The 12,376-nt window shown below is 47.9% G+C and overlaps 1 protein-coding gene across 1 annotated transcript in view; it reads right to left on the bottom strand.

The window, feature by feature from the left end:
• polr3a (polymerase (RNA) III (DNA directed) polypeptide A) overlaps positions 1-8,644 on the bottom strand; it is a 60,117-nt gene extending 51,473 nt beyond the window's left edge. The window contains exons 1-4 of the mRNA XM_038782902.1: positions 8,516-8,644; positions 6,093-6,228; positions 5,559-5,696; positions 68-239 (exon numbers count right to left, since the gene is read on the bottom strand). Of these exons, the coding sequence (XP_038638830.1) occupies positions 68-239; positions 5,559-5,696; positions 6,093-6,228; positions 8,516-8,559 (490 nt within the window). The 5' untranslated portion in view covers positions 8,560-8,644. The remainder of the gene's footprint in view (positions 1-67; positions 240-5,558; positions 5,697-6,092; positions 6,229-8,515) is intronic.
• Positions 8,645-12,376: the final 3,732 nt, after the last annotated feature.

The following is a 12,376-nucleotide window of genomic DNA, read 5'->3' as shown; positions in this document are numbered from 1 at the left end:
ATTGCATGTTTTTCCATTGCATATTTTTCCATAATTAATTGAACGCCAGTGGACAATGAGCTCCTACCATTGAAGGATCCACAATAGAGGCAGAAGGTTCTTTTCCTACACTTTTCAGAGACTTTCTTTTTCAAGCCTCGCTTCTGAAGGTAAGTTAAACCTGGCCTTTTCAAAGAATCTAGAAACAGCTTCTTTTCGTCTTGAGACAGCATGATGTGAGAACATATTTTACAGATCATCTGTAAAGGAAACATAGCAAAGCATCAGATGTTTGAGTCATTAGCCTCCTGGACAGTTGCATGCAAGACACTGTGAGCTGAAATACTAATTAGCTGGGGTCTAATTCCAGGTTCTGACCTCGCATAAGGTGCTTTGTGTCACCAACTCCAATTCTGAACGCACCAGCCAATTAAAGACTCAGGAGTTGGTTTGCTGTTCAATCGTGGGATATGGGCGGGCTGCTGACATTGGATGGCCAATGGGAGGTCCTCCAGCACTATCAGCAGCCCACTGAAACTCCCTCCCTTTACTCGACTACTTCAAATCTACATTCAGGAACGAAATTGACCTACAGGATGCGCACTCTTCAGCATTCTTGCCTGCCTTCAGAATTAAGGAAATATTCGCCTCTTGGAGCTTCTACAGCAGCAGGCCTGCTTAAACTGAGTGACTGTACATTCCACTTTGTCAGAAATCTTCTAGGAACACACTATGGAGTATCCACTCCCAGATTAGGCAGTATATACCTCGTAAATAGGATGATAGGATTCAAGGATGAGTAGCGCAAGAGCCCATGGAAATACTGCTATTCCCACACCTGCATCCCGTAATTCCCCCCCACTGGAGACATATTTGAGGATCCCATCGAAAATTCAAACTTCCTAGGTCATTCCCGTGGAGCCAATGCATGGGACTTCCTGTAGCACATCTTCTGACATGCATCCGATCTCCAAAAATCCGGAGACCAGAAGATCTGGCCTATACCTCAGCTGATTCTTCAAGATTGTGGGGAATGTTTTTACCGTGCAAAAAAAAAGACCATTTTAAAAAAAGGACACCAGCAATTTAGGAATATAGATTTATTGATGCTCAAATGCAGAAACATCCATCAAAGTGAATAATACCAAGTGCTTTGATAATTTCTGCCCAGTGACATCAAACACTTCCATGCTGGTTTGTGTCACTGTATCACAGGTGGCCCAATCCTCAAAGTTCAACCTGAAGTTCACAGAGCAGCGTGCTGCACTATGACATTTCCAGTTTCCAAACTCTTTCCTTTGAGCCAGATTTTAAACCCTGACAATTTTTTAAAAAACATCAATGCAGACAAGAGGAAACTAGTAGAAACGAGTTTCAGAACATAGGGCAGTTTGGCCTTCACAGCTAAACAAGTGACTTGTGTGTATTCAGGATTGGTGTCAAACAGTATTGCCCAAAGTACATTCTGACACGATGCTATTCAATTCCCTTCAAATGTTGCCAGACTTATAACATAATCAGTTTATTAAGGTAGTCTATATAAAGGTTCACCCATGTATATCTGAGATTTTAAAAGTTTATGCCTTACTTCATTATCATTGGCTTTGCCAATGCCCTCCCCAATCATCCCCCTAGACTAAATTGTGAACAGGCTATCACACATATTCTGTTGCACTGTAAACCCTGCTGTCCAGAATCTCCACACCCCAATGGATCAAATTTAAAGTTCCTATTCTCTTCATTACCTCATTTTACCCTACCTGTGCAACATTATCTAGCATCATTTCATTTCCCTATGCATCTCATTTACATACGCATCTCCCTATCCACCTGTCTTTTGTTGTCCAAACACTACTCTCTCTCACTTTCTCACAATCAATGTCTCTCTCACTTTCTCACAATCAATGTCCCTCCCACCTCATTATCCACCTTAAAAGACCATGTTAACCCTCAGCTCTTCCACTCGGCTATTAGGTGTCTTTCTTGCCCATCCAATAACAATTCAGCTGCAATAACAACTGCAGTCCTGGGTTATAGGTGCTCTGTTGGCAACAGTGTTGAGTCCAGAGAATTAAACCAGCATTTAAACTAGCTCCTTTTTTGAAGTGTCATGGGCTGTTTTTCATGGAATTCCTACAGTGCATGAGAAGGTCATTCGGCCCAACGAGTCTTCACCCTAACTAAGTTAACTCGACCGCCCTAACCTGCACATTACTGGACACTAATGGGCAATTTAGCATGGCCAATCCACCTAACCTGCATATCGTTGGACTGTGGGAGGGAACCCACACAGACATGGGGAGAACGTGCAAACTCCACACATTCACCTAAGGCCGGCAATGAATCCGGGTTCCTGGTGTGCTGTGAGGCAGCAGTGCAAACCACTGGGTCTTAAGAGGCTGTTACGTTGCTTTTCCACAAATTAATTCTCATGTGTTGGAGCTGATAATTACCAGCACAAGTTTTCAACTCACAGCCCACCAGATGAGAAAATTAACAGACTACTCAAAACAGTGGAAGTTGCTAGAGTTGGATCTGTTAGAATCCATGTTTCAACATTGAACTTTTCTTTTATAAAATGGAAGGATGCGACACGATAGGTACTTTTGGGATTTTAGAAAAATGTCACAAGATCATATTGGAACTGTCAACAGGCAGGCCTCCTTCTATCTCCATCTGACCAGTATGGTGCTCAAGGCAGGGATGGTTGATTGTTTAGAACTGCAATCACTTTAATCAGAGACAAAACTGAAAAGGCCATTTGCAGGAAATCAGGAGAGAAAGTTGTGAATCTGCTGGTTTTGAAGTCGGTTTTGCTGAGGAACCAGCTGAGGAAGGAAGGCTACCCGAACCGACTCACTCTCTCTACTTTGCCTTAAATTGTGTGGGGCTATCAACTTGCAGCCAGGGAACCATCATCTGAGTCCGCATTTGGACCTGCAATGCTGAAGCCAATTGGCGAGAATCCCAGACGTTCATCAGGACTCAGGACCAACTGTCCAACTTGTATAGGGCAGCATGGTAGCACAAGTGGATAGCACTGTGGCTTCACAGCGCAGGGTTCAATTCCCCGCTGGATCACTGTCTGTGCGGAGTCTTCACGTTCTTCCCGTGTCTGCGTGGGTTTCCTCTGGGTGCCCCGGTTTCCTACCACAAGTCCCAAAAGACGTGCAGGTTAGGTGGATTGGCCATGCTAAATTGCCCTTAGTGACCAAAAAGGTTAGGAGGGGTTATTGGGTTACGGGGATAGGGTGTAAGTGAGGGCTTAAGTGGGTCAGTGCAGACTCAATGGGCCGAATGGCCTCCTTCTGCACTGTATGTTCTATGACTTCACACAAGGGAACTTCAGGTCGTTGAGATTCTGCAAACTTTATCCCATATTTTATTTTATTTTTTTTAAAATTGTTTTTTTTAAAAAAAAGAGTAGCCAATTATATTTTATTCCAAGGGGCAATTTAGCGTGGCCAATCCACCTCAACAGCACATCTTTGGGTTGTGGGGGTGAAATCCACGCAGACATGGAGAGAATGTGCAAACTCCACACGGACAGTGACCCAGGGCCGCGATTCAAACCCAGGTTCTCAGCGCCGCAGTCCCAGTGCTAACCACTGTGCCCCGTGCTGTCCTTATCCAATATTTTATAACGCCACCATCTCAAAGCCATCCGTGCAGAGAGACTCTATCTGTTTGTCCGGGAGTGCTGGAGGAATAGGTAACTGTACTTCCCAATCACAACGGTGTGTTAATTAATATTTGAAACTTGTCGAAAGAACTTTAGCTTTATAAAAAACAATCGTTCTGAGTTTGTTGAAAGAACTCTGGTTAAAGACTCTTCTATTTCTGGGACCAGGAGAGTAGGTGAACAATTGGCCATTTTGGGGTGTAAATTGGACTTTTTAAATTAATGGCGCGACCTGCAGAGTAATGGGGTTAGATAATACGAGCACACCTCCCATTCTGGTCATAACAGATCTCTGTGGTTACACAATGAATTTTTGCCTGGGCTGCAAGATCTCACATCCAGAGCCTGGATGTTCCACTGATAAAGAAACCAAAAACTAATGGCTTAACATCTGGACACCACACAAATAACTGAATTGGAAAAAGGTTAATTGTATTAAGAACATAAGAACTAGGAGCAGGAGTAGGCCATCTGGCCCCTCGAGCCTGCTCCGCCATTCAATTAGATCATGGCTGATCTTTTGTGGACTCAGCTCCACTTTCCGGCCCGAACACCACAACCCTTAATCCCTTTATTCTTCAAAAAACTATCTATCTTTACCTTAAAAACATGTAATGAAGGAGCCTCAACTGCTTCACTGGGCAAGGAATTCCATAGATTCACAACCCTTTGGGTGAAGAAGTTCCTCCTAAACTCAGTCCTAAATCTACTTCCCCTTATTTTGAGGCTATGTCCCCTAGTTCTGCTGTCACCCGCCAGTGGAAACAACCTGCCCGCATCTATCCTATCTATTCCCTTCATAATTTTAAATGTTTCTATAAGATCCCCCCTCATCCTTCTAAATTCCAACGAGTACAGTCCCAGTCTACTCAACCTCTCCTCATAATCCAACCCCTTCAGCTCTGGGATTAACCTAGTGAATCTCCTCTGCACACCCTCCAGCGCCAGTACGTCCTTTCTCAAGTAAGGAGACCAAAACTGAACACAATACTCCAGGTGTGGCCGCACTAACACCGTATACAATTGCTACATAACCTCCCTAGTCTTAAACTCCATCCCTCTAGCAATGAAGGACAAAATTCCATTTGCCTTCTTAATCACCTGTTGCACTTGTAAACCAACCTTCTGTGACTCATGCACTAGCACACCCAAGTCTCTCTGAACAGCGGCATGCTTTAATATTTTATCGTTTAAATAATAATCCCGTTTGCTGTTATTCCTACCAAAATGGATAACCTCACATTTGTCAACATTGTATTCCATCTGCCAGACCCTAGCCCATTCACTTAACCTATCCAAATCCCTCTGCAGACTTCCAGTATCCTCTGCACTTTTCGCTTTACCACTCATCTTAGTGTCATCCGCAAACTTGGACACATTGCCCTTGGTCCCCAACTCCAAATCATCTATGTAAATTGTGAACAATTGTGGGCCCAACACGGATCCCTGAGGGACACCACTAGCTACTGGTATTGCAACACCAGATCTGTACAATTAAAGCCATTTCACTTTTGTGGAATTTTTAAAGATGGAGATCATTTGTGGTGAAAGTATTTGATATGTGGTTACAATGCCAGGCCATTTAAGAAATTGTATACTAGCAATAGGGACACTTGTGGAGGTGTTTTTCAAGATCTTTTGAATATAGCCTTCTGGGAACTAAAAACCCAGTGAAATTGCTACATTTAAGGCAATCACCTAAAGTGCTGGGAACGTAGCTTGTTAACATTACATCTACTATAGCCACTAAAATATTAGCGTATTTATCAATTTGTATCCTTTACCCAACACTGACTCAAGAAGACTTTATAAGCCAATTTGAATCCAATAGACGACTGACCAGCAAGTACGTTGCAGAATTAGAATGCCAAGAGCAACTTATGTTACTTCTGCTTACCTGTAAGATTCCAATAATTGCTTTAAAATAACCAACATGGAAACATGGTAGCTCCAAGTCAATGTAACCGTAGTGTCCAATGCAATCAGCCAGATTCTTCCCACATGTTTCACATGGGCGATCTTTCTCACTGGTTCCCTATTGAGGTACAAGAATCGAGCTTGATTAAGAACACAGTATTACTGGAGCTGTGCAGTGACAGAATAACAAACTCACAAAACATGATTCTCAACCAATTCAATTAAAAATTTGCTTAAATACATTTAAACGTATTTGTTCCAGCCACAGTGAACTCCTTGTTTGGCACTTTGACTACAGAGGGAAACAGGATTTGTTGGAGAAAATCTGTGTTCCTCAATTTACAATTGGTACTTCAAGTAATTAAACTGCATTAATATAACTCCAGAAGAGACAAATACAATACAAGTTATCATTGTGTTAATTAACATCACTTAATCGTTTCATTTGAAGTTGCAACTCTTACAGATAGTTATCTCATCCTTGGTGTTATTAGTGAATTAATTCTCAGCTTACCATACGATGGTCCAGTACACCATGTGACAACGGAGTATGGCTGTTATCCTGACTGTACAGGTTCTTGCTGACTACCTGGATGTGCGCTTGCTGCCTCATCTGTTCTGCAGACTTCATCCCAAAACAGATGTGGCTTCTATACGAGAAAGCAAACCAAAAGTCATTCTGGTTCTGTGCACTGCATTTACCAAGGACACAGATCAACTCAAATTAAAAAGACATAAACTATCAATATATTATATCATTTAGACAAATGCTGGTTTAATTCTCTGAACTCAACACTGTTGCCAACAGAGCACCTATAGGGCAGCACGGTGGCCTAGTGGTTAGCACAGCTGCCTCATGGCGCTGAGGTCCCAGGTTCGATCCCGGCTCTGGGTCACTGTCCGTGTGGAGTTTGCACATTCTCCCCGTGTCTGCGTGGTTTTCACCCCCACAAACCAAAGATGTGCAGGGTAGGTGGATTGCCCAGGCTAAATTGCCCCTTAATTGGAAAAAAATAATTGGGTACTCTAAATTTATTTTTAAAAAACAGAGCACCTATAACCCAGGACTGCAGTTGGCATGTCAAGTAGGTACTTAGTCGAGTACTGAACTTTGTTCATCTTCATAACTCTATGGTTTATGAGGAGTCAGATTTTAATCAATCAAAAATTAATCAAATTCACTGAAGCACAAATATGGCAATTCTTCATGTGGGAAATTTTACATATGTAACACTAAAGAAATGCCTCCCAGATGTCAAATGGGAGGTTCTCTGCAGGAAGTGAAGTTTCTTATGCTAGTAAGAACTTTCCAGAGTGAATTTTACAGGACAGGAGGGACTTGCCCCTTGTGCCACCAATATGGAAGCTGTGAGGACTTCAGACCTACACAACTCAAATGGCCAAATCCAGCATTCTTACCAGCATTCAAAATATCCTGCTACTTGCAATATTGCAATAAGGGGGGTGAGTTAGTGAGGTCTGCGGCACATTTTGCTAACACTTTGGCAGATGCACAGCTCAATGAGGTCTGTTCAAGATAGGAGGGGACCAACAAGATCCAAAATAAGCAAGGCTAAATGAACACCTTTGAGACTCGCTGTCTCACAACTTCAGATGACGTTACTGCCAACCCCAGCTTTCCATTATCCCGTACGGTATTTCATTTCGTAGTTGAATTTTATGCTCCCGGGTAACCCAGCCAAACCACTGCTTAATCCCAAAAGCTCTCTAGTCCACCAGCTCCCATTTCCCAGTCCTCTGCAGAGCTACAGGCTCAAAGTCCACCCTCCCTCCTTCCTACCCTCTCAAGATGTCAGGTTTGGCTGCAAAATAATGGAAGATATTCCCGCCATGTACACAAAATTAAATATTATAATCAAATCTACAATTGCCCTGCCTTACCCTGGACTTTGTGTCACTGCAAGCATGACTGTTTTAATGGCTGTAATAATTAATTGACCAAAGAAATACTTTGACTATTGACACCTATCATAAATCAGGCCATCCACTATTCCCATCACCCCCACTATCCCCTCCTGTCCTTACACCTACTCCATACTCTCAACCCCATTTCTGATCTACACCGTCACATGCCACCCCTTCTGAATGTTCTCTTACATTGCTACACCTCAGTACTACCAGTTATGTCAACTTAAAACAGAGCAGATGTAAATCCGGTGGTCACATGGACGTGGGATGACACGGGTATAAAAGGGGGCATGTGTCACAGGAGTTCTCCCCAGGGTGCAGGTAGACATTCCAGATGCAAGAGCTGCTCGGTATTATCAATAGCCCTTTGCTATTGTTGGTTCCTGGTCCCCAGGTCTCTTCCCCTCCCCCCCCAATGTCTCTCCCCACACCATTCCATGTCTCTCCCCACACCCCTCCATGTCTCTCCCCACACCCCTCCATGTCTCTCCCCACACCCCTCCATGTCTCTCCCCACACCCCGTCTCTCCGTACCCCATCTCTCTCCCCTCCCCCAATATGTCTCTTCCCCCCATATGCCTCTTCCCCCCCATCCGTCTCTTCCACCCCCATATGTCTGTTCCCCATCCCATGTCTCTCCCCCCCCATAAGTCTCTTCCCCCGCATCCCATAGGTATCTTCCCCCGCATCCCATATGTCTCTCCACCCCCATCCCATGTGTCTCTCCCCCCCATCCCATGTCTCTCCCCATCCCATATGTCTCTCTCCCCCTCCCATCCCATATTTCTCTCTCCCCCCCATCCCATATGTCTCTCTCCCCCCATCCCATATGTCTCTCTCCCCCCCATCCCATATGTCTCTCTCCCCCCTCCCATCCCATATGTCTCTCTCCCCCCCCCCATATGTCTCTTCCCTCCTCTCCCCCCCCCCCGGGCAGCCATCGTGTCTCCCTCTCTAATATCTCCCATTGCCTCGTCCTCTACTGAGGTTCGAACCGTCCCCACTCACATTTTCTTGGCCACATCAGTCTCCCTGAACTGCTCCTTCACCATGATGCCTGCCTGGTCGAGGGAGCCTCCAGCTGCGCCTCGCTCACCCGCTCCCGCCGCGACCCCGACACCCGGCACTGGCCGCCCTCCCCCGACAGCGCCACCCGGAGGTGCTCAGGCCGCCCGGCCGCCCTCCCCCGACAGCGCCACCCGCAGGTGCTCAGGCCGCCCTCCCCCGACAGCGCCGCCACCCGCAGGTGCCCAGGCCGCCCGGCCGCCCTCCCCCGACAGCGCCGCCACCCGCAGGTGCTCAGGCCGCCCTCCCCCTACAGCGCCACCTGCAGGTGCCCAGGCCGCCCGGTCGCCCTCCCCCGACAGCGCCACCCGCAGGTGCTCAGGCCGCCCGGTCGCCCTCCCCCGACAGCGCCACCCGCAGGTGCTCAGGCCGCCCTCCCCCGACAGCGCCGCCACCCGCAGGTGCCCAGGCCGCCCGGCCGCCCTCCCCCGACAGCGCCGCCACCCGCAGGTGCTCAGGCCGCCCTCCCCTACAGCGCCACCTGCAGGTGCCCAGGCCGCCCGGTCGCCCTCCCCCGACAGCGCCACCCGCAGGTGCCCAGGCCGCCCGGCCGCCCTCCCCCGACAGCGCCGCCACCCGCAGGTGCCTAGGCCGCCCGGCCGCCCTCCCCCGACAGCGCCGCCACCCGCTGGTGCTCAGGCCGCCCTCCCCCGACAGCGCCACCCGCAGGTGCTCAGGCCGCCCTCCCCCGACAGCGCCGCCACCCGCAGGTGCCCAGGCCGCCCGGCTGCCCTCCCCCGACAGCGCCGCCACCCGCAGGTGCTCAGGCCGCCGCTCGTTGCAAGGGGCAAGGCGGCTGCAGCACAACGTGTGGCCGGAGTGTGACACTGCAGTCAGCAGTACTTACTGTCTAACTGAGCAATGTCTGGCAGAGACACGGTGCCAAAGGAAATAGTCACAGCCCCATCATTTTAAACCTTCCAGACACTGTATGAGCTGTATATTATTTATATTTAAAACTTTTCATTATCCATTTCAGCCTGCCATACCAGGTTCAGATAGCGCAGCTTCCATTCATGCTGGTAGAATATAGAGGGAATGGTTAATTGGACAATTCTTCCAGTGGGCTAGAATGGCCTCCTCTGCTGGATAATTTAATGAATGACATATATTTTATAAATTTAGTGTACCCAATTCATTTTTTTCCCAATCAAGGGGCAATTTAGCGTGACCAATCCGCCTACCCTGCACATCTTTGGGATGTGGGGGTGAAACCCACGCAGACACGGGTAGAATGTGCAAACTCCACACGCGTGACTTTCTCTGCTTTGTGTATCAAACATTTGTGTCACAGCAGTCAAAGCTGTACGAATTCTAAGAGCGCGATTTAACTAAATGGGAACAGAGTCCCAGAGCGAGCACGTTTAGTCGCGTGTTTCCGATGCCCACAGTGCTGAGAAATACAACACTGTCAAACGTCACTCGGTTTAGATACGAGGGCTCAGTGGGAAGCTCATGGCCAAAGCTGCAGAGCCACGTTTTCTGCACCGAGGAGCACCCACTCATTGGAACCCCATCAGTGTAGCGAGAAATGGGTGGAGCCTCGATCTTTCAAGCCACTGACATGGCCCCAGACCCCCCCCCCCCCCAAGCCCCAACTCATTATGAGAGGCTCCCTGGGACCCCCACAAATCTCCTCAACACCCACACAGATCTCCCCCAGCCCAATCAATGTTGCACGAAAAATGGCAGCTTGGCAGTGCCAGGGTACCCAGGTGGCACCAGCTGTGCCAGGGTACCACCCTGCCCTAAGTACATGCACTTGGGTCACTGATCCCATGGGAGACCCCCGCGATTGCCGTTCCATCTGGTCTCCATGGTGGAGACCAGTACTGAACGGCGCTTGCCCGAGATCTCCTCGGGTGCCTGCATATTAACATTAGCTGTTTCATTCTAATATCCAAATTTGGCAAAAAGGGATTCACATCGCATTGTCGCGAGAGATCGTGTTGGATGCTGGGAACGAGATTTACCAGCTTCTATTGGCCACGTTGCACTGCGGCACGCTGCTTTTCCAGTGCAACGTGGCTGTTCAATCGCGCCCTAGATGTGAGGTTTTCAGATAAACCGGGGGGCCGATATACACCAAAATTCTAAACATCAAAAGGCATGTGCAGATGGAATAGGCCATTCAACCACGTCCTTCCAGAATACCAGCCCTGTCATCTTCCCAACACAAACTGTTTATTAAGTACATTAATTGCTGTGGCCTCAACTCCTATTGGCAACTTACCCCAACCATGGGTGGGCAGAGCTGTCGGCTGGAGGGCCTGCTGGAAAACAGACTTGTGGTCAGTGGAAGGGATGGGTCAGTCTGTATGGGCAATAACAACTCACGTTTGACACTTCCTTTGGGTAGGGAGCCCCCCTCTCCCCCGACCGTTCGCGCAGAGTTCCCGCCGGCAGTGACCAGGGGTGAACGGCGCCAGCGGGACTCTGTCGCATCCGCGTGTCCACTCAGCCCATCCGGGCCGGAGAATCGGCGACCCCGCCATTTCCAGCGGCCCATGGCTGGTGCCGCGGCAACCGCACCAGCGCAAATGGAGCCGATTCTCTGCACCTCGGAGAATCACACGCCGGCGTCACGGCACAGTTGCGGCGATTCTCCAGCCCGGCATGTTAACCAAGGCTGGAACTGAACCCAGGTCCCTGGTGCTCTGAGGCAGGAGTGCTGACTCACAGGGACATTGACTGACATGACCCCGTGTGTCTTGTGAAGGTTATTATACTGGCTGACGTTTATCAACTGATTCCAAATAGAATGTACATCACATGGATTCAATAAAGGCTTTGCGACCCTCCCGTCACATAACTGGCCAGGCAGTGAAGACTGAATTCTACCTGTCTGTGTGTGTGTGTGTGCATGTGTTCTTGTTTGGGAGTGAAGTTTTAAAAGTTCTGAAATTCCAGGGTTTATTATAAAGACCTTTATAGAAAGATCTCCATTTAGGTGGTGCCTTTCCAGGACCTCAGGGTGGTCCCAAAGGGAATTGCAGCCAGTTAAGTACTTTGGAAGTGTAGTCACTGTTGCAATATGGGAAATATTATGCAGGCATGTGTATCTGAAGGGATCAGGTGACACCATCATTTAATCTTTCTTAGTTTATCTGAGTTCTAAGATAGCGATACTATTTTCTGATAGACTATCCTGGGCTATACCATCTTGTTTCGCTGTCCGGGTCTGTTTCTTTCACTGCTCTGGATTGCTTGCAATTATCCCAGGCCCTCTCGCCTGTCCCCTTGAAGCATTTTGTTTCTGGGAGCCCAGTTGGCTGTGCACGTGCCCCATATTAGAAGCATCTCGGCTGGGCAGCCCATTATCGACAGTTCCGCTCACCAGTCTTCCAGTGCCAAGAACTGTCCACAAACGAGTGTTACAGACTGACAGATGTGGTGAGGGATAATCACATTAAAGCTTGGGGAAGCCACCACAGAGAAACAATAGGCAAAGACTAGAGTCTAAGGCCCTCCACCATAATGCACCAGGAACCCACCTAAAACCCCTTGGGCCGTATGCACCAGGGAATGATTAAAAATGTAACTATAATTCTTAGTGTAGTGAGGCACCTCCGAATGCCACGTCCAGTGTTGAAAAACATTGGACTGCTTTGCACTTCACTCAATGTCAAATTTGAACATTTCTTTAAAACATTTACGAATTAGGTATATTTTTTGAGGAAGATATTTGCAGCTTGCCCTTTCCATCAGCCTCAAAGCTCAGTATTGGGGTGTACTGCAGCTCATCTCCGCGCAGGTGCAGTATCCCCTTGTTCACCCAGCATGAACAAATTTCAACCAGGTGAC

This window comes from Scyliorhinus canicula, chromosome 22 (genome assembly GCF_902713615.1).
Source record: "Scyliorhinus canicula chromosome 22, sScyCan1.1, whole genome shotgun sequence".
Lineage (NCBI taxonomy): Eukaryota > Metazoa > Chordata > Chondrichthyes > Carcharhiniformes > Scyliorhinidae > Scyliorhinus > Scyliorhinus canicula.
The sequence above is the reverse complement of the archived record's forward strand: the minus strand, read 5'-3'. Positions and strand labels throughout refer to the sequence as shown.